This window comes from Salvelinus namaycush, chromosome 27, assembly GCF_016432855.1.
Source record: "Salvelinus namaycush isolate Seneca chromosome 27, SaNama_1.0, whole genome shotgun sequence".
NCBI classification, from domain to species: Eukaryota; Metazoa; Chordata; class Actinopteri; order Salmoniformes; family Salmonidae; genus Salvelinus; species Salvelinus namaycush.
In genome coordinates, this window is record NC_052333.1 from 25,031,517 (window position 1) to 25,054,600 (window position 23,084).

General features: G+C 42.9%; 1 protein-coding gene across 3 annotated transcripts in view; it reads left to right on the forward strand.

Annotated features, from left to right (window-relative positions):
• LOC120022751 (glucocorticoid-induced transcript 1 protein-like) overlaps nt 1-22,011 on the forward strand; it is a 46,669-nt gene extending 24,658 nt beyond the window's left edge. For 2 of the 3 annotated variants that reach the window (XM_038966742.1, XM_038966744.1), the window contains exons 3-8: nt 10,363-10,452; nt 19,666-19,809; nt 20,045-20,194; nt 20,631-20,847; nt 21,027-21,147; nt 21,286-22,011. In XM_038966742.1, coding sequence (XP_038822670.1) covers nt 10,363-10,452; nt 19,666-19,809; nt 20,045-20,194; nt 20,631-20,847; nt 21,027-21,147; nt 21,286-21,601 — 1,038 coding nt within the window. In that variant the 3' untranslated portion in view covers nt 21,602-22,011. The remainder of the gene's footprint in view (nt 1-10,362; nt 10,453-19,665; nt 19,810-20,044; nt 20,195-20,630; nt 20,848-21,026; nt 21,148-21,285) is intronic. The other variant, XM_038966743.1, reaches the window with a different exon arrangement.
• The last annotated feature ends 1,073 nt before the right edge of the window (nt 22,012-23,084 follow it).

Genomic DNA, 23,084 nt, shown 5'->3' on the forward strand with positions numbered 1-23,084 from the left:
TCCATCTGCTCTTAAATACAAGTAAAACTAAATGCATGCTCTTCAACCGATCGCTGCCTGCACCTGCCCGCCCGTCCAGCATCACTACTCTGGACGGTTCTGACTTAGAATATGTGGACAACTACAAATACCTAGGTGTCTGGTTAGACTGTAAACTCTCCTTCCAGACTCATATCAAACATCTCCAATCCAAAGTTAAATCTAGAATTGGCTTCCTATTTCGCAACAACGCATCCTTCACTCATGCTGCCAAGCATACCCTCGTAAACTGACCATCCTACCGATCCTCGACTTCGGCGATGTCATTTAGAAAATAGCCTCCAATACCCTACTCAATAAATTGGATGCAGTCTATCACAGTGCCATCCGTTTTGTCACCAAAGCCCCATATACTACCCACCACTGCGACCTGTACGCTCTCTTTGGCTGGCCCTCGCTGCATACTCATCGCCAAACCCACTGGCTCCAGGTCATCTACAAGATCCTACTAGGTAAAGTCCCCCCTTATCTCAGCTCGCTGGTCACCATAGCAGCACCCACCTGCAGCACGCGCTCCAGCAGGTATATCTCTCTGGTCACCCCCAAAACCAATTCTTCCTTTGGCCGCCTCTCCTTCCAGTTCTCTGCTGACAATGACTGGAACGAACTACAAACATCTCTGAAACTGGAAACACTTATCTCCCTCACTAGCTTTAAGCACCAGCTGTCAGAGCAGCTCACAGATTACTTATAATTTAGCCCAAACAACTACCTCTTCCCTTACTGTATTTATTTATTTATTTAGCTCCTTTGCACCCCATTATTTCTATCTCTACTTTGCACATTCTTCCACTGCAAATCTACCATTCCAGTGTTTTACTTGCTATATTGTATTTACTTCGCCACCATGGCCTTTTTTGCCGTTACCTCATCTCACCTCAGTTGCTCACATTGTATATAGACTTATTTTTCTACTGTATTATTGACTATGTTTGTTTTACTCCATGTGTAACTCTGTGTTGTTGTATGTGTCGAAATGCTTTGCTTTATCTTGGCCAGGTCGCAATTGTAAATGAGAACTTGTTCTCAACTTGCCTACCTGGTTAAATAAAGGTGAAATAATTTTTTTTAATAAAAACATTCGCAACAGATTTCACAACATATTAATAAGTGTGTGCCCTCAGGCCCCTACTCTACCACATAACCACAACACAAAGTCCATGTGTACGTGTGTGTGTATAGCGTGTATGTTATGGTGTGTTTGTATGCATGTGTCTGTGCCTATGTTTGTTGCTTCACAGTCCCCGCTGGTCCATAAGGTGTATTTTTATCAGTTTTTTAAAATCTAATTTTACTGCCTGCATCAGTTACCTGAGGTGGAATAGAGTTCCATGTAATCATGGCTCTATGTAGTACTGTGCGCCTCCCATAGTCTGTTCTGGACTTGGGGACTGTGAAGAGACCTCTTGTGGCATGTCTTGTGGGGTATGCATGGGTGTCTGAGCTGTGTGTAAGTAGTTCAAACAGACAGCTCGGTGCATTCAACATGACAATACCTCTCACAAATACAAGTAATGATGAAGTCAATCTCTCCTCCAATTTGAACCAGGAGAGATTGACATGCATGTTATTAATGTTAGCTCTCTGTATATCCAAGGGCCAGGCGTGCTGCCCTGTTCTGAGCCAATTGCAATTTTCATAAGTCCCTCTTTGTGGCACCTGAACACACGACAGAACAGTAGTCCAGGTGTGACAAAACTAGGACCTGTAGGACCTGCCTTGTTGATAGTGCTGTTAAGAATGTAGAACAGCGCTTTATTATGGACAGACTTCTCCCCAACCTAGCTACTGTTGTATCAATATGTTTTGACCATGGCAGTTTACAATCCAAGGTTACTCCAAGCAATTACCACGTTATTCATTACAACATTTAGTTGAGTTTTAGTGAAGGATTTGTTCCAAATACAATGCTTTTAGTTTTTGAAATATTTAGGACTAACTTATTCCTTGCCACCCATTCTGAAACTAACTGCAGCTCTTTGTTGCAGTCATTTCAGTCGCTGTGGTAGCCGACGTGCAACGTGTTGAGTCAGCCGCATACAATAGACACACTGGTTTTACGCAAAGCCAGTGGCATGTCGTTAGTAAGGATTTTAAAAGTAAGGGACCTAGTCAGCTGTCCTTGGGAATTCCTGAGTCTATCTGGATTATGTTGGAGAGGTTCCATTAAAGAACACCCTCTGTGTTCTATTAGACAGGTAACTCTTTATCCACAGTATAGCAGGGGGTGTAAAGCCATAACACCCTCTGTGTTCTGTTAGACAGGTAACTCCATATCCACAATATAGCAGGGGGTGTAAAGCCATAACACCCTCTGTGTTCTATTAGACAGGTAACTCCATATCCACAATATAGCAGGGGGTGTAAAGCCATAACACCCTCTGTGTTCTGTTAGACAGGTAACTCCATATCCACAATATAGCAGGGGGTGTAAAGCCATAACACCCTCTGTGTTCTATTAGACAGGTAACTCTATATCCACAATATAGCAGGGGGTGTAAAGCCATAACACCCTCTGTGTTCTATTAGACAGGTAACTCCATATCCACAATATAGCAGGGGGTGTAAAGCCATAACACCCTCTGTGTTCTGTTAGACAGGTAACTCCATATCCACAATATAGCAGGGGGTGTAAAGCCATAACACCCTCTGTGTTCTGTTAGACAGGTAACTCCATATCCACAATATAGCAGGGGGTGTAAAGCCATAACACCCTCTGTGTTCTGTTAGACAGGTAACTCCATATCCACAATATAGCAGGGGGTGTAAAGCCATAACATCCTCTGTGTTCTGTTAGACAGGTAACTCTATATCCACAATATAGCAGGGGGTGTAAAGCCATAACACCCTCTGTGTTCTGTTAGACAGGTAACTCTATATCCACAATATAGCAGGGGGTGTAAAGCCATAACACCCTCTGTGTTCTGTTAGACAGGTAACTCTATATCCACAATATAGCAGGGGGTGTAAAGCCATAACACCCTCTGTGTTCTGTTAGACAGGTAACTTTTTATCCATAGTATAGCAGGGGGTGTACAGCCATAACACATACTTTTTTCCAGCAACAGACTATGATCGATAATGTCAAAAGCCACACTGAAGTCTAACAAAACAGCCCCCACAATCTTTTTATCATCAATATCTCAATAACAGTCATTTGTGTAAGTGCTGTGCTTGTTGAATGTCCTTCCCTATAAGCATGCTGGAAGTCTGTCAATTTGTTTATTGTGAAATAGCATTGTATCTGGTCAAACCATTTTTTCCCCCAAAAGTTTACAAATTGTTGTTAACAGGCTGATTGAAGATATGGCAAATAGGAGTGGTAGTATAATCCACTAATTATCCTCAGTAATTTGTCAGACCCCGGTGGCTTGTCATTGTTGATAGACAACAACAAAAAATGTCACCTCTTTCCCACTTACTTTACAGAATTCAAAAAACAATGCTTGTCTTTCATAATTTAGTCAGATATACTTGGATGTGGTGTCAGCGTTTGTTGCTGGCATGTCATGCCTACGTTTGCTAATCTTGCCAATGAAAAAATAATTAATGTAGTTGGCTATATCAGTGGGTTTTGTAATGAGTGAGCCATCTGATTCAATGAATGATGGAGCAGAGTTTGCCTTTTTGCCCACAATTTCATTTAAGTTACTCCAAAGCTTTTTACTATCATTCTTTGTCATTTATCTTTGTTTCATAGTGTAGTTTCTTCTTCTTTTTATTGCGTTTAATCACTTGATTTCTCAATTTGCAGTACGTTTGCCAATCGGTTGTACAGCTAGACCTATTTCCCATTTATTTTGTTTCATCCCTCTCAACCATACAGTTTTTCAATTCCTCATCAATTCACAGGGATTTAACAGTTTTTACAGTAATTTAGTTAATGGGTGCATGCTTATTAGTAACTGAGATAAGCAATTTCATAAATGTGTCAAGTGCAGCGTCTGGTTGCTCCTCATCACACACTATGGACCAACAAATATTCTTTACATCAACAACATGGGAATTGCACAAAATGTATTGTATGAGATCTTATACACTATATTAGGCCCAGACTTTGGAACTTTGGTTTTCCTAGATATTGCTAATATGTTGTGAACACTGCATCTGAAGGATATGGTAACTGTTTTCAAACACGTTTTTGCAGCATTAGTAAAGATATATTCCTGTGCTGTTTGTAACTACCTTGGTAGGTTGATTGATAACCTGAACCAGGTTGCAGGCACTAGCTACAGTTTGAACATTTTTCTTGAGTGAGGAGCCTGTCAAATCCCCCGGAAAATATACCTGTCTATTGATATCACATATATTATCAAGCATTTCACATGATATCCAGATACTGACTGTTAGCACTTGGTGATCTATAACAGCTTCCCACCAGAATGGGTGAGGCAGATGAACCTGTAGCCATATTACTTCAACAGTATTTAACATGAGATCCTCTCTAAGCTTTACAGGAATGTGGTTCTGAATATAAACAGCCACACCTCCACCTTTGGCATTTCTGTCTTTTCTGTAGATCTTATAACCATGTATCAAAAATATTATCTAAATGAGTTTCAGAGATTGTCAGAATATGAATATAATCTGTTAGAAAAAATAGTAATTTCAGGAACCTTGTTTTTTAGCTACATTTGTTAACGTGGGATTTTCTTTTTACACTTTTCTGGGATTCTTGATTGCTAAGCTTCCCAGTAAAGCAAGAAAAACGGAGGTAGACATGCTCTGGTTATTTTATGTTAGTACAGGGTGAGCTGCCCACAGTGGACTTCCTGCTAGGGCACACCACCTCAGTGCTAACAGTTCCAACACCCTGGGATAATGTACATTTGCTGAAGCATTATGACAACTCAGCGACGCAATGTTAGGGATTAAATAAGCTGGACTTGGGTCATTGATAAATCATTGTCTCAACACAGCCTTATAATGCTGTGAAATGATCCAGGAACCCAAATGATTTGGGTGGAGGCCATCCTCCTTTATAATACGAGCTTTGTTTCCAGAAGGTATCAAAATTGTCAACAGAGCTGCAATAGACTCGTAGTCAGTTATGGAGGGCTAAAAGTCTGCTGAAACGTTCAATGCCACAATTTAGGGAGAGCAGAGGGCCAGATATTATGGGCCATTTGTTGGTGTCAAGTAGGGAACCAATCAGTTCTTTAAAATCCATCTTCAGCTGTTCTGAGCTGCCCTTCATAATGTCATTCGACCCCACATGAACCATGACAGTGTCAGCCCCTGATGACCTCCTACATTCTGTTTGACTGCACTGCTCGGCAACCAGGGCCTAATAACCTCCTCAGCCCAGCCCATAGCCAAATTGCTAGATCATCTCAAAAACTATATTACTGTGGAGTCAACCTGGCAGCCGGTTTACTATATGAATCAACCCGTCCATTCCACTTCTCCTTGGTCCACATGTATAGAAACATCGGGCATATCCACATGTGCAGTACGGAGCTGCTCTCGTCCTACGCATCGGAAAAAGGTTTATGGCTTGTGCCATAAGGACACTTTTCATATGCCAAACGGTCCGAACCCTAACCAACGGAAAAGCTGGAATTTCCTTTGGAGTGTTTGTTCATTGACCGAACACATGCAGGGCAGGGAACGGTATGCGGTCACACATGGTCCACTGTAAGAGGAGAGGATATGGTGTGTGTGTACTCTTCTCTTTAAAGAGGAGATGAAAAAGGCTATGTTCAAAGCTGTCTCTCTCTGTTTCCTGCCTGGCTTGGTGATGGTGTTGAACTGGTTACAGAAGACAACAATGTGAAGTCTCCACAGATTAATAGAAGAACTCACCATTTTACAATATTTACTACCGCTTCCGGCTACATCATTGGCCTAGCACTTCCATTGGCTCTTACAGTATATATTCACGGATGCTGTGATGAAGGCATAACTGCAGAAAATAAAAAGGTGAAATGAGGTTACGTATTCTACACAAAAAAAACATTTTGGAGAGCCGTTGTTTCCCAATGTTCTTGAACTTGGGATTTTATTTTCTTTCTCTCTTTATTCCCTTTCTCTCTCTTTTATTATCTCTCTTTGCCCTCTCTCAAGCAGACACACAGAGTTAGCCTATTCTTTATCACACCACACACTCTATTTAATTCCTGTTTGATGCCTGCCATGTGTTGAAAGAGCCCGGCAATGTACAAGATGGCGCTGCCTGACATGGTCACCCTGTTTCTAGCTCCTCTTATTTCTTACATTATTTGCTCAGAACATTTCTTGCATTATTACATGCATCCGAAAATAACGTTTGGATATTACATCCGTGGTCACTCATCACAAATTCGACTTCCCTGAATTGGATCCTTTGTTTGAACTCCCCGAGGCAGTTCCATTCATCCCGGGGGCTGCTCCAGAAGAGGAGTGGGCTCCTATTCAGACGCAGGAGGCGTGCATACCATCCACCGCTTCCAAGTATATTACTCTCTAACGTTCAGTCCCTGGACAATAGACAAGCTCAGGGTGAGGATCTCATTCCAGAGAGACATCAGGGACTGTAACATACTCTGTTTTACATACATCTCATTCCAAAATCATTAGCATTAATATGGAGTTGGTCCCCCCCTTCTGGGAAGACATTCCACTAGATGTTGGAACATTGCTGCGGGGACTTGCTTCCATTCAGCCACGAGCATTAGTGAGGTCGGGCACAGATGTTGGGTGATTAGGCCTGGCATCTGCAAAACCCAGATTCGTCCAGATGGTTAAGCGTGATTCATCACTCCAGATAAAGCGTTTCCACTGCTCCAGTGTCCAATGGCGGCAAGCTTGACACCACTCCAGCTGACGCTTGGCATTGCGCATGGTGATCTTAGACTTGTGTGCGGCTGCTCGGCCATGGAAATCCATTTCATGAAGCTCCTGACAAACAGTTCTTGTGCTGACGTTGCTTCCAGAGGCAGTTTGAAACTCGGTAGTGAGTGTTGCAGCCGAGGACAGACGATTTTTACGCATTTCAGCACTCTGCGGTCCCTTTCTGTGAGCTTGTGTGGCCTACCACTTCGCGGCTAAGCCGTTGTTGCTCCTAGACGTTTCCACTTCACAATAACAGCACTTAGAGTTGACCGGGCAGCTCTAGCAGGGCCGAAATTTGACAAACTGGAAAAGTGGCATTCTATGACGGTACCACGTTAAAAGTCACTGAGCTAATCAGTAAGGCCATTCTTCTGCCAATATTTGCTATTGAGATTGCATGGCTCTTTGCTCGATTTTATACACCTGTCAGCAAGGGGTGTGGCTGAAATAGCCGAATCCACTAATTTGAAGGGGTGTCCACCTACTTTTGTGTGTGTATATATAGTGTATTAACATATCTCCTGTGCTACCCGCGTATCGAGCACTCTTGACCATTGCTACTCCCCCTTCTGGGACGGTTCCCTCCCTTTGGCAAATCAGATCACACCTCAATTTTGCTCCTCCCCTCCTATAGGCAGAAACTTAATCAGGACCAATCAGAATCTATACTTCAAGATTGTTTTGATCACGCGGACTAGGAAATGGTCTGAGTTGTCTCTGAGAATAGTATCAACATATACATTGACTCGGTGTGCATAAAGGATGTTGTTTACACTGTGACAATTAGGATGTGCATAAAGGATGTTGTTTACACTGTGACAATTAGGATGTGCATAAAGGATGTTGTTTACACTGTGACAATTAGGATGTGCATAAAGGATGTTGTTTACACTGTGACAATTAGGATGTGCATAAAGGATGTTGTTTCCACTGTGACAATTAGGATGTGCATAAAGGATGTTGTTTCCACTGACAATTAGAACTTACCAAAAACTGTGGATTTGCGCAAAACTGAAAGCGTGAACCACCGAATTTAACCACGACAAGGTGACTGGGAAAATGGACACGGGTGGCGCAGCGGTCTACATCACTGCATCTCAGTGCAAGAGGCGTCATTACAATCCCAGGTTCAAATCCAGGCTGCATCACATCCGGCCGTGATTGTGCGCTGCCCTATGGGACTCCCAATTGGCCCAGCGTCGTCCGGGTTTGGTCGGGGTAGGCCGTCATTGTAAATAAGATAGGCCGTCATTGTAAATGGGAATTTTGTTCTGCACTGACTTGCCTAAAAAATGTGTCAGGGACTCCAGACAATCACAGATTATGAAGGGAAAGCCAGCCACATTGTGGACACCGTCCTTCTCCCGGACAAGCTAAACACCTTTGCCTGCTTCGAGAAAAACACAGAGCGGCCAACGCGGGCCACCGCCGCTCATGAGGACTGTGAGCTCTCACTCTCTGTGGCAATGTAAGACATTTTAAGCGGATGCCGCTCAGACAGCATCCCAGGCTGCGTCCTCAGAGCATGTGCATCCCAGCTGGCTGGAGGGTTTACAGACATATTCTATCTCTCCATATCCCAGGTTGTTGTCCACACTTGCTTCAATATGTCCACCATTGTTCCTGTACCCAAGAAAGCCATATAAATAAATGACTATCGCCCCGTGGAACCCACTTCTGTTATCATGAGGCGCTTTGAGAGATGGTTAAGGATCATATCACCTCCACCTATCCTCGACACTCTAGACCAGGGTTCCCCAACTGTTGGCCCGTGGGTGGTTTTATTTGGCCCTCCCAAGTTTTCTGAGCAACAACAAAAAAATAAATATATATACAGTACCAGTCAAAAGTTTGGACACACCTACTCATTCAAGGTTTTTTTTATTTAAAAAAAAAAAAACTATTTTCTACATTGTAGAATGAAGACATCAAAATTATGAAATAACACATGGAATCATGTAGTAACCAAAAAAGTGTTAAACAAATCAAAATATATTTTATATTTTTCAAAGTAGCCACTCTTTGCCTTGATGACAGCTTTGCACACACTACTGTGTGTGTGTATAGATAGATATCTATCAATCGATGCATCACTAATATATATATACATACAGTTGAAGTCGGAAGTTTACATATACCTTAGCCAAATACATTTAAACTCAGTTTTTCACAATTCCTGACATTTAATCCTAGTCTAAATTCCCTGTTTTAGGTCAGTTAGGATCACCACTTTATTTTAAGAATGTGAAATATCAGAATAATAGAAGAGAGAATAATTTATTTCAGCTTTTATTTATTTCATCACATTCCCAGTGGGTCAGAAGTTTATATACACTCAATTAGTATTTGGTAGCATTGCATTTAAATTGTTCAACTTGGGTCAAACGTTTTGGGTAGCCTTCCACAAGCTTCCCACAATAAGTTGGGTGATTTTTGGCCCATTCCTCCTGACAGAGCTGGTGTAACTGAGTCAGTTTGTAGGCCTCCTTGCTCGCACACGCTTTTTCAGTTCTGCCCACACATTTTCTTTAGGATTGAGGTCAGGGCTTTGTGATGGCCACTCCAATACCTTGACTTTGTTTTCCGTAAGCCATTTTGCCACAACTTTGGAAGTATGCTTGGGGTCATTGTCCATTTGGAAGACCCATATTCAAAAATATTATAAAAATTACTTCTGTCATGCACAAAGTAGATGTCCTAACCGACTTGCCAAAACTATAGTTTGTTAACAAGAAATTTGTGGAGTGGTTGAAAAACAAGTTTTATTGACTCTAACCTAAGTGTTTGTAAACTTCTGACTTCAACTGTGTATTCCAGACTCTGACAGTGCTCGTTCTGATATTTCTTATTTCTTTCTTTTTATTTGGGGGATTTGTGTCTAGTGTTAGGTGTTACTGCTCTGTTAGAGCTAAAAACATAAGCATTTCTCTGCACCCGCGATAACATATTTGTACGCGACCAGGAAATTTGATTTACTTTATTCTCATTTCCTTTTACGCTTGTCTTCCTCCTTCTGTCTTTCTCCTCCTTCTCTCTCAGCTCCAGTAGCAGACCAGGGGTAACCAAGGGACGAAGCGAGGTCTACTTTATCTCTCTCTCTCCAGTTGACATCACTTATTCATCACAGTAGCTTTAGCTGAGCCTGCAGTATTTAGAGGGCTCTCCTTTTTCTGTTGTGCTCTGACACACAACAGAGTGCTCACGGCTAGTTGAAGCTCCATTTTAGATCTCGTTATACATGATGTATGCACAGCAACGCATCCATGTCAAACCTGCCACTACTGCATGGTAGAGAGACCAAGTTCACATAACTGTCTGAGGTTTTGTGTCGCAACGGCAAATCTGAAATGGCAAAGTAGTGCACTGCTTAGGCTGGGGTCAAAGGCCCCTCTCCCAGGCTGCAGACTTTTATTCCCTACCATGAGGATCACGATGATTGACATAGCTGATGAGAATATGAGGTTGGTAATTAGATAATGATATTATTGGTTGTTTCCTTGTTGTTTTCAGACACCTGGATGTTGGAGTGAAGAAGCAGGAGAGAGGAGGAGCACACACCAGCGCTCTGCTTCTTGGGGCAGTGCCGACCAGCTCAAAGAGGTACACACTCACTCACGTGTGTGTATGCATGCATGCACGACACACACACACACACACACCATACTAAAACATGTCATTAGAAACCCTAACCTTTCGTAAGAAAACACAACTTGCAGCACTTTCCTAATGACGATTGGACCGAGGTGTTATCAGATCAACAATGACAACATACTGTACAGTAGGCCTCCATGTGAAACTGATGAAATCTGTTATCCTAGCACACTGCGCGTCAGTATCACTCCTTTAACCCGGACGTAGATTCTGCCAGGTTGAGATGACTTGAAGTTGACATGACGACTAGAATGTCAATGGGGAACTGCCTACCATCTGCCGTGACATGCCCCCTCCCGCTCGCCACCTTCTATATATAACTTCCTGTATGACGTCCGCATGCACAGGGCTTCTCTGTTCTAATGCTGGGTGTCAGAGACGCAGTGCGGTCGTTGTCTTATCATCCCCTCTCCGCTCCACCCTGGTACTATACGGCCACAGGCAGGGAGGAGGCAGATAACACTATCTATCTCCCTCACAACTAACCAGAAACTTCCCCTCACAGCAACCAACTGCCAGCCCAGCCATAACCCAACAGGCAATTTATTGACAGAAAAGATAGCCAGGCAGACCTCAGATTCCTCTCTCTCTTTCAGCCCCTTTCTCTCATTCTTTCTCTTTCTGCCTCTCTGCCTCTCTCTGTTTCTGCCTCTCTCTCTCTACAATTCAAAGGGCTTTATTGGCATAGTAAACACATATGTTTACATTGCCAAAGCAAGTGAAATAGATAAACAAAAGTGGAATACAAATTGAACAGTAAACATTACACTTACAAAAGTTTCAAAGGAAGAGACATTTCAAATGTCATATGGCTATGTACAGTGTTATAGTGATGTGCAAATAGTTAAAGTACAAAAGGGAAAATAAATAAACATTTATATGGGTTGTATTTACAATGGTGTTTGTTCTTCACTGGTTGCCCTTTTCTTGTGGCAGCAGGTCACAAATCTTGCTGCTGTGATGGCACACTGGTATTTCACCCAGTAGATATGGGAGTTTATCAAAATTGCATTTGTTTTTTAATTCTTTGTCTGTGTAATTTGAGGGAAAAATGTGTCTCTAGTATGGTCATACATTTGGCAAGAGGTTAGGAAGTGCAGCTTAGTTTCCAACTCATTTTGTGGGCAGTGTGCACAGCCGTTTCTCTCTTGAGAGCCAGGTCTACCTATAGCGGGCTCTCTCGCGCTCTCCCTCTCCCTCCCTAGTTTAGCAGCAGGGAGAACAGTTAAAATAGTGGTGCTCAGGCATGTTCCTTAGTAACGGTAATGGAGCTTGGAGCTGTCGTGCAGAGGGGTTGAGGTCCCCTTCAGTTACACCATGATTGTTCGTAGGCCTATATAACCTCAAGAGATCCCAGGGTTGTTAAGCAACCGTAATCCTAATCTTATAGACCTCATTATTTACCAACACTTCCTCACTTAACTCTTGTGTTCTTATTTCCTCAGCATTATATAGGATGTACTTGCTCTACTTTCAACCCTGTGTTAAGTGCTGCCCAGCCTAGCTGAATGTCTTAACACACACACACACACACACACACACACACACACACACACACACACACACACACACACACACACACACCGTAATGTTTTCAGTTAGCTTCTGTGTACTAGCAGAATGTATTTTTAAGTGAATCGCTGGGAAAGTACAGTGAGAGGAGGAGTTAATTTGTTTTATTTCACCTTTTATTTAACCAGGTAGGCCAGTTGAGAACAAGTTATCATTTACAACTGCAAACGGGCCAAGATAAAGCAAAGCAGTGCGACACAAAGAACAGAGTTACACATGGGATAAACAAACATACAGTCAATAACACAATAGAAAGTCTATATACAGTGTGTGCAAATGTAGTAAGATTAGGGAGGTAAGGCAATAAATGGGCCATAGTGGCGATAAAATTACAATTTAGCAATTTAACACTGGAGTGATAGATGTGCAGAAGATGAATGTGCAGGTAGAGATACTAGGGTGCAAAGGAGCAAATAAATAATAATATGGGGATGAGGTAGTTGGGTGGGCTAGTTACAGATGGGCTATGTACAGGTGCAATGATCAGTAAGCTGCTCTGACAGCTGATGCTTGAAGTTAGTGGGGGAGATATGTCTCCAGCTTCAGTGATTTTTGCAATTCGTTCCAGTCATTGGTAGCAGAGAACTGGAAGGAAAGGCTTTGGGGGTGATCAGTGAAATATACCTGCTGGAGCGCATGCTACGGATGGGTGCTGCTATGGTGACCAGTGAGCTGAGATAATGCGGAGCTTTATCTAGCAAAGGCTTATAGATGACCTGGAACCAGTGGGTTTGGCGACGAATATGAAGTGAGGGCCAGCCAACGAGAGCATACAGGTCGCAGTGGTGGGTAGAATATGGGGCTTTGGTGACAACGGATGGCACTGTGATAGACTACATCCAATTTGCTGAGTAGTGTTGGAGGCTATTTTGTAAATGACAACGCCGAAGTCAAGGATCGGTAGGACAGTCAGTTTTACGAGGGTATGTTTGGCAGCATGAGTGAAGGATGCTTTGTTGCGAAATAGGAAGCCGGTTCTAGATTTAATTTTGTATTGGAGATGCTTAATGTGAGTCTGGAAGGAGAGTTTACAGTCTAACCAGACACCTAGGTATTTGTAGTTGTCCACATATTCTAAGTCAGAACCGTCCAGAGTAGTGATGCTAGACGGGTGGGCGGGTGCAGGCAGCAATCGGTTGAAGAGCATGCATTTAGTTTTACTTGCATTTAAGAGCAGGCAGAGGCCAAGGAGTGTTGTATGGCATTGAAGTTCGTCTAGAGGTTTGTTAACACAGTGTCCAAAGAAGGGCCAGAAGTATACAGAATGGTGTCGTCTGCGTAGAGGTGGATCAGAGAATCACCAGCAGCAAGAGCGACATCATTGATGTATACAGAGAAAAGAGTCGACCCGAGAATTGAACCCTTTGGCACCCCCATAGAGACTGCCAGAGGTCCGGACAACAGGCCCTCCGATTTGACACACTGAACTCTATCTGAGAAGTAGTTGGTGAACCAGGCGAGGCAGTCATTTGAGAAACCAAGGCTGTTGAGTCTGCCGATAAGAATGTGGTGATTGACAGAGTCAAAAGCTTTGGCCAGGTTGATGAAGACGGCTACACAGTACTGTCTTTTATCGGTGGCGGTTATGATATCGTTTAGGACCTTGAGCGTGGCTGAGGTGCACTCATGACCAGCTCAGAAACCAGATGCATAGCGGAGAAGGTGCGGTGGGATTCGAAATGGTCGGTGATCTGTTTGTTAACTTGGCTTTCGAAGACTTTAGAAAGGCAGATAGATATAGGTCTGTAACAGTTTGGGTCTAGAGCGTCTCCCCCTTTGAAGAGGGGGATGACCTCGGCAGCATTCCGATCTTTAGGGATCTTAGACGATACGATAGAGAGGTTGAACGGGCTAGTAATCAGCTGGTTCCAACAATTGCGGCGGATAATTTTAGATAGAGAGGGTCCAGATTGTCTAGCTCAGCTGATTTGTAGGGGTCCAGATTTTGCAGCTCTTTCAGAACATCAGCTATCTGGATTTGGGTGAAGGAGAAATGGGGGAGGCTTGGGCAAGTTGCTGTGGGGGGTGCAGTGCTGTTGACTGGGGTAGGGGTAGCCAGGTGGAAAGCATGGGCAGCCGTAGAAAAATGCTTATTGAAATTCTCGATTATCGTAGATTTATCGGTGGTGACAGAGTTTCCTAGCATCAGTGCAGTGGGCAGCTGGGAGGAGGTGCTCTTATTCTCCATGGACTTTACAGTGTCCCAGAACTTTTTGGATTTTGCTACAGGATGCAAATTTGTGTTTGAAAAAGCTAGCCTTTGCTTTCTTAACTGCCTGTGTATATTGGTTCCTAACTTCCCTGAAAAGTTGCATATCGCGGGGGCTATTTGATGCTAATGCAGTACGCCACAGGATGTTTTTGTGCTGGTCAAGGGCAGTCGGGTCTGGAGTGAACCAAGGGCTATATCTGTGCTTAGTTCTAAAAAAAAATAATGTGGCATGCTTATTTAAGATGGTGAGGAAAGCACTTTTAAAGAATAACCATGTGACTGACTTGCTCGATTCGGTCTTATGTAGGAAAATGAAAATGTGTTTTTTTACATTGTATAAAAGTAGAGACTCAGAGCTAGAAAATGGCATATCATACACTGCAGTTGAGGAACAATGGGAAAGTAATTCTGCTTTTAAAGTTGATAAACTTGTTGCTCACTTTTGAGAAAATGGTCCTTGAATGTTTTGGTACACCTATCTTAGAGAGATCTCTTTAAGGATTCACATGTGAGGCCATACAGAGCGAGTACTGTAGTGTACTAAACAACCAAAGATTTCAAGACTAAAGGCTGGTTTATACTGTGTCTATCTGTAGACAGTTGTCGCAGTGACACATTAACATTCTATTGTCGTCCGACATCAAACTTTTTGTTGTCGTTAAGAAAAAGTATAAACACAAAAACTACAGGCTGCATGACATCAGCAGCCTAGTGGTCCAAAATATCATAACTGGTGTATTTTAATGCCAATAAACCCACCTGTTTAAAAATGAATTTAGTATATGTTAATCTTGCAAACCAGGCAACCAGAAGCAACTTGCTAAACAGTGTTTTGGTTTGTTTCTAGCTTGTTGGCTAGCTAGCTAACGTTGGCTGACTAGCCAGTTCAAATAATGACTTTATCATTTAGCTGACAACATCTTCACTTTAGCTAATTTGTGTTAATTATTACAGCAAAATAAACCCACAACAAGATCATTATTTACAAGTTAATGGCAAGCTAATTATAGAAAAAAGCTTACGGTAGTGAGTGTGAAGAAATAAAAGCAGGGCATTCTACCAGAGGATTTCAGGACTTGGACACTGTCTCGTTGGCCTAACTTTATATCCTAAGTTGACTTTGCTGCAGTTCTTCACATTACCGTCTCTGGTAAACACACACTTTATCAAATAAAATCTAAGTGTATTTGTCACATGCACAGGATACAGAAGGTGTAAACGGTACAGTGAAATGGTTACTTGCGTAGTAGAGTCTTTTTAGACAGCTAGCTAGCTAAACAATGCACCATAAGCCCAACTCCTAACGTTACTACCCTTCACGAATCTGCAAATAGCTACCAACTAGGTTCAATGTTAGCTAGCTAGCTAACATTAGGCTATAACTAGCAATGCAAATGGCTCTGAGATACGAATAATATTACTACACAGGTCATACACGTAACGTTAGTGATCAAGCCAGCCAGCTAACGTTAGCTAGCTAGCAAACAGTGCGCTTTAATTTACACGTTTAATTTGAAATGTATGATATCTGAAAATGTAGCTAGCTAGACTCTTACTCGTATACATGGATGAACACCTCTCCCTCTCTGTCACGGATGCCATGGTTGCCCTTAGTTTGAAGATGTAATTCGGTGACAGGTGTTTATACAACAGCCTTCTGTTTTCTCTTTTCAACTCCCTCTGCGTATTTGCAATCAAACGGCAGAATTTTCTCCATCTCCTTAGCTATCACACTCTGCTTCCACCGTGCATCCACCGTGATTTCAAAACTCGGTCCTCCAGAAAGTGGAGAGCAACACTTTTGCAGTTCTTTGTGATATCTTTTAAAAAGCAGTGTTAGAAAGGATTACCTAGACATACTGACCAGCTCATGTTATGGACAGAAGCATGCTACATGACAGACCTATTCCACCTCATCTCTAGGCATGTCCAGTCCATCCATTATCTCAGCCAATCACGGTTTAGTGGGTTGTTTCCTGTCTTTTTCCGTGGCTAAACCAACTAGGCTCGTAAATTAACTATTTTTATTGCATTTACAGATGACATACACGTTTTAAGGCACATGAAAGTTCACATGTTCCATAAGGCATTTCTCCCAAAAATGCATTTTGATAAATAATACATTAAAATGGCTCTCCTGTGAAGTAGTGACACGACATATGGCTAGTTTCCTGAAACAAGTCGCACATAAGAGCTTGAGTGAGTTGTCAGTATGTGTGTTTGAGTTGGTGTATTCAGGAGCGATGTTGGTGCTGGAATAAAGCAGTCGAGCAACACTGTTTATAGTAATGAAAGAAAAGCCTACATATACTATCTTTATTTTGGGCCCAGCATCAAAAGAGAAATTTGTGATGTGCCTATTATCGCCTACTGATTCTTGAGTTATCTGGGAAGCTGACTAACTATTGAGTGCACCAGGCCCACTATGGCTAAAGAAAGTGGATCACATATCAGCCTTCCCATTCAGACAGAGCCTCCTTTGATAAGGACCTGTTAGGCTGGGTGTTTGTGTTGTGTTGCTATAGTACAATGACTTGGTGGAACAGGACAAGTTGAACGACGGTTTGTGTAAATGCATTGTGAAAATAGCATGTGTTCCTGGTGTAAGAGGGGACCTGTTGCTATAGTAAAATTACTGCAATGACTGAGCCAACAATGACTTCTGTGTAAAGGCACAGGGAAAATAACATGTCTGGGCTTGTCCTGTCTGGTCGTGAGATGCTAATACATAAAATAGCTACCATGTGGCAAGCAATTTATATCTACCAAGCTATCAAAATATATTTTCTTTCATTACTTTCTGCTAACCCTCACCTAATTGGAGTAAACTAATGGACAACAATACTTAGGCTTCTACTTCCAGCTTATTCATACTATATACATTTTACGGACACAGTACATTTTACATTAGTTATCTCTTAAAAAATATAGATATATATCTCACCCTTCAGCTACCCTCAACCCCTCCCATCGATCTCTAAAAACATCCCGTCTTGACTTCTTCTACTTGCCAAATATTTTTCAACTGTGATACTTTTATGATGTTTTAACTAAAGTTCTGAGACTTTCTATTCTCATAGTTTCCACAGATTCTAAATAATAGATGAACACCTTTACTAAAAGCACCCAGCAGTGTGATTGTTCAGCCATTCCTTAACCTGCGACCTGAAACAGGCTACATATGGGCAGAACCAAAACAAGTGAAATAATGCTTGTTTCTTCGCAGCCAAATCTGCAGAGTTGGGATGGGTGTATCCCCCATATACATAACATTCTATTGGTTGCAAGAATTTTGTATAATTAAAATGGAAAAACTCAGTTTTGAATCCAGCGTTGTTTTGTGTGTCAGTTCATAAACCCTGTGCCATGGAATCTGCACATCAAAAATCTCTTCACAACTATTTTGCAACCTGTACGGCACAGCTGTCAACCTTTTGGTCCTTAAATGGAACTGGTATACGTTCCTATTTATATATATTTTTTCAAAGTTGGTCTTTAATGCAGGGCCGACAGACAACTTCCACTAGCCTTTATTTTTGCAGTAATGCTGCAATCAGCTGGTTATAATTGTGGATAGAGCAGACATTCCATATATTGTTGGTAGATGCATTGGTCACAACTCACCCAGTCCTATGTATGATATAATTAACAAAGACTATCTTGTTTTGTTCTCCAAAAATGTTTTTTTTTAATCAATTAGTATATTTGTGTTTTAACCTTTTTAATATTTGTAGTAATACTTGTTCTGTCTTTTCTAGTGGATTAAACTTAAATTACAACCAGCTTTCTATGGCTTGTTTTAAAAATAGTGATATTTTAGAGATTACATTTTCAAATAACCAAAAGAGGTAGAGAGGTAGCGTTTTGAATAAATGGAAAATGAGGGTGAGCCATTCTTACTAATCTGCTGGAGAACCCGTTTGGATTTAGGTATAACTTTTGTATGACTGAAGCCGTTAGTGAGATGTTCAATTCTTTAATATTCAATAACTGTAGCCCTCTGAATTCATATTAATGATATAAATATGCCTGTTTTTAATTTTGTCTGACTTGTCGTTCCAAATAAAATGGAACATTGTTTTGCTAATAAAAATGTTTAAAAACAAGTTGTCCGGTGTAGGCAGGCCATCAGTAAATAGGTAAACTTGGATGTGCCTAAAGAATTAATCAGGGTGATTTTTCCACAAATGGACAAGTTTTTACCTTTCCATGGTAGCAAGATCTTACCTATTTTTGCTAACTTTCTATAAAAATGTATTGTATTGAGAATTTATATATTTTGTGATATGAATACCGAGTATGTCCACTTACCCGTCAGACCATTTTATTTGTAAACTACATTGTAATGTAAAATCTTAATTATTTAGTAATCCAATATGTAATATGGTATGCTTCTCATAGTTCGGTTTGTAATCCAAAGTGGTTTGAGAACTGATCTAGATCCTCTGAGGCTGTGCAGGGATCAATATTGTGGATTTAAAAGAAAACGTCATCAGCGTACAATGTCACATTTGTTTTTAGGCCCTGGATTTCTAGCCCCTTGATATTATTGTTGGATCTGATTTTAATAGTGAACAAATAGATATAGTAGTAGTAGACAACCTTGTTTACTCCTCATGACAGTTTTTAATACTTTCTGAGACGTAGCCATTATTTACAATTTTACACCTGGGGTTACGATACATAAGCAACTATTCATCTGATTTGCAATTAACTGACACACAAAAGGCCCCCACTTGTCTGAGAGTTCAAAATACTCTTTTAGCAATTGAAACTTCCCTCTGTGGGCTAATATGAATGCAGAATTATGAAGACATATCGATGTGGGTCAAAGATATACCTAGAGCCACACAGGACTGGAATTCTAGCCCTTTAGTCCTTATTGGTCAGAGCCAATACACAGTCATCTTTTCTGTTAGATGCATAGCACAGTCTGTGGGTCTTTCAAAGGTTTGAACAGCACCATGCAAATGAAAGACATTATCTATATTATAAATGGCCTTTTTATGTGTTTTTTTACGATTCTTCCTCTAGCGATTAGATCGATGACTAGCCTGCCAGATAGTCTGAAAGGAATGTGACTGTCTCCTTTTAGATGTACCTAGGGACTGCACAGCTCCAGCTGTACATGTAATCTGATGCATTCAGTACTGGAGCTGCCTGCCCTGAGCTATGGTGACCCCTGGTGGATATATGGGGTTATGTCAAAACGTTAAATCGGCTACATTACATGAGACAGAGGTTCACCTGTTAACATGTTACTGTTCCTTTCTCTCTTTCCCCGTGTTTATTTTCTCTTTCCTTTGTCTCCATCTTACTTTCCCCCTCTTTTCCTCTCCCTCTTTCCACTTCCTTTCCTCCTCCTCTGTTCTCCTCAGCAGATAGCCAAGCTCCGGCAGCAGCTGCGTGGCGGTAGTAAGCAGCAGCAGGGAGGTCATCTGTCTCTGTGTCACAAAGACAGCTCATCTCCTTTACAGGGACCTATCAACACCACCATCAACACCACGTCCAACCAAGCACACGTAAGGCACAATACTGCCATCCAGACCTGAGTTTATATTTATTTATTTATTTGTGTCATGCTTTAGGGGTATGCGTGATTTAGCTTGCTGAACGGAATGGAATCAACGCAATCGACCCAAAAGTGCAAACCTAACACGCCAGGGAAGCTTAATCACCAAGACTCTGCCCTGCTTATATGTGTAATATTGAGGTTTTGTTTTTGAATGTCTGCGATTGTGTCCCTGGTTCTTGCAGTGGTCCTGCATGTCTAAGTCGTCCCCGATGTCCAATATGACGGTGCCCAAGTCCTCCATCACCAGAGTGCCCAGCAGCATGGAAGGAATCAACCACGAGCTGGAGAAGGTCTTCATCAGAGACGACAACGGAGAGAAAGAGGAGCTTAAGGTGGGGGGACGGACTGGTAGATGCATCCAATCACATATTTACAATATGCACTCTCTCACAATACTAGCGGTGGCCACTTGCAGTCAAGCATGACATCAGTCATGGGCTGCATGTGTCAATGTGTAGTCCATATATCATCTATAATCAGAATTACTATCTTTACTCAATTAGCCACAAAATCCCTACTTTGAAAGTGACTGTTTTCTTGAAACTGTGCCGTACCATTTTCTCTACATTTAGAGTTTGCAAGAAAGGCATTTCACTGTACTTGTGCACGTGACATTACAACTTGGAACTTGAAACTCTTGTGTCTGGAGGGAGCTGAGAAGACATGCACACAACCACTCATGCGCCTGCTGTGTCACTGGAAATCCTGTTACTTGCAGTACTCAATGACGAGACATCTCTTTTTCCTTCACTCCTCGCCCTCCCCCAGGTGTTGGAGGTACCAGACGGGCGGCGAGCCCCCTTCCCCCCCCAGCAGCGCAGCAGCAGTACCCGTAGCGTGGACACACAGACCCCCTCTGCCCCCGGCCGCTCCAGCAGTAGTTCCAGCCTGTCCCCCTGTCCCTCTCCTGCCTGCCCCCCGGGGTCCTGCTCACACGGGGGCAGCCCTTACTCCACCGACGATCTGCTCTACGACAGGGATAAAGGTAGGACTGTCAGGATGCTCTCTCAGACCTGGGGCAAGGCCTCCATTGGACATCCTACCATTGTGCCTTTGAGCAAGGCTCTGAACTCCCAACGTGGACTGTGTGTCTTGTCCGGGGACTGTAGAGTAATCTTCTTTTCTGTCCTTTTCTGACCATTGTCTCTGTCTCTCTGTCTACAGACAGTGGCAGTAGCTCTCCGCTGCCAAAATTTGCCTCGTCTCCTAAACCCAACAACAGCTATATGTTCAAGAGAGAACCTCCAGAGGGCTGTGAGAAGATCAAGGTGTTTGAGGAAATGAGGTAAGCACAGCAAGAGACCAGGGATCATTTAGGATCTCTTTTATCACACCAAAGTCGGAGATACTGAAGGTCAGTTATATATACATGTCATGAATGGAGTTAACACGCTGTCTCTTACTTTCCCTTTTGTCTGTCCAGCTCCAGGCAGTCAGCGTCAGTCCCTCTCTTTTCCTGCCCCGACAAGAACAAGGTCAACTTCATCTCCACCGGCTCCGCCTTCTGCCCTGTCAGACTGACCCCCGGCGCCCTGCACCTCTCTGTGACCTCTCACCCCGACGACGACCCCGAGGCCGGCCCCAGCTCAATGACATCAGCATTCTGCCGCGTCCTCCCCACTCAGGTCCACACCTCCACCAGCACAGACGACGCTCCCACCCCCGAGGAGGCTGCCACTCCAACGCCCACCTCCCCACAAGAGACTGCCCCCCAGACAGACGGCCTGGCCATCAGCTAGACCTGGGCAGAGCTGGCCTCTGACACGGGGTTCTGGTTCTTCTTATTCTGAATAATATGATTATTAAGCCCCCAGTATCATCAGCATCACTGAAGTCCTGTCTCCTTCGCTAAAGGACCTCCTCTTCTCTCTGTCTCTGCTGAACTCTAAACACTCTGCATGGCGTAGCATTAGCAACAATGTCCCAGGCAACAACAACAACAAACGGAGAAAACAAAGACAAGTCTACCACATGTTCCTAGCGTATTCCTAAGGCACTGTTCCTGTCAGGGATAGACATGATGATCTTTAACAGCATGTAGAGATGCTGGATGATGTCATTGGGTGGATGGGAAGAAAATGAGACACTTTGGATGGGGGGGGCATGCATTTTAAACCAGTAGTGTGTTTAAGATTAAAGATATGCTCCTGTACTTTGGCGACTAAGAAAGTATTTCTTATTATTGGGCTGGTTGTGTCAATGTGTAGTTTATGCATAATCTATAATCAGAATTACTGTCTAACCTCAATTAGCCTTGAAATCCCTAGTTTGAAAGCGACTCTTTTCTTGAAGCTCTGCAGCGACATTTTCTCTTATTTCCCATCACATGGGCCAGCCCCATAGCGATTAGAGTTCTAGCCAATGAGCTTCAGCCCCTCACATTTCAACCACGTTATCCATTGAGGTTGAAAGGTGGGCATAACTGCTGAGTGAGTGAGTGACTGACGTACACCAAGAGTGAGTGAGTGACTGACGCACACCAAGAGTGAGTGAGTGAGTGACGCACACCAAGAGTGAGTGAGTGACACACACCAAGAGTGAGTGAGTGACACACACCAAGAGTGAGTGAGTGACACACACCAAGAGTGAGTGAGTGAGTGACGCACACCAAGAGTGAGTGAGTGAGTGACGCACACCAAGAGTGAGTGAGTGAGTGACGCACACCAAGAGTGAGTGAGTGAGTGACGCACACCAAGAGTGAGTGAGTGAGTGACGCACACCAAGAGTGAGTGAGTGAGTGACGCACACCAAGAGTGAGTGAGTGAGTGACGCACACCAAGAGTGAGTGAGTGAGTGACGCACACCAAGAGTGAGTGAGTGAGTGACGCACACCAAGAGTGAGTGAGTGAGTGACGCACACCAAGAGTGAGTGAGTGACGCACACCAAGAGTGAGTCACACCAAGAGTGAGTGAGTGAGTGACGCACACCAAGAGTGAGTGAGTGACGCACACCAAGAGTGAGTGAGTGACGCACACCAAGAGTGAGTGAGTGACACACACCGTGAGTGAGTGAGTGACACACACCGTGAGTGAGTGAGTGACACACACCGTGAGTGAGTGAGTGACGCACACCAAGAGTGAGTGAGTGACGCACACCAAGAGTGAGTGAGTGACACACACCAAGAGTGAGTGAGTGACGCACACCAAGAGTGAGTCACACCAAGAGTGAGTGAGTGAGTGACGCACACCAAGAGTGAGTGAGTGACGCACACCAAGAGTGAG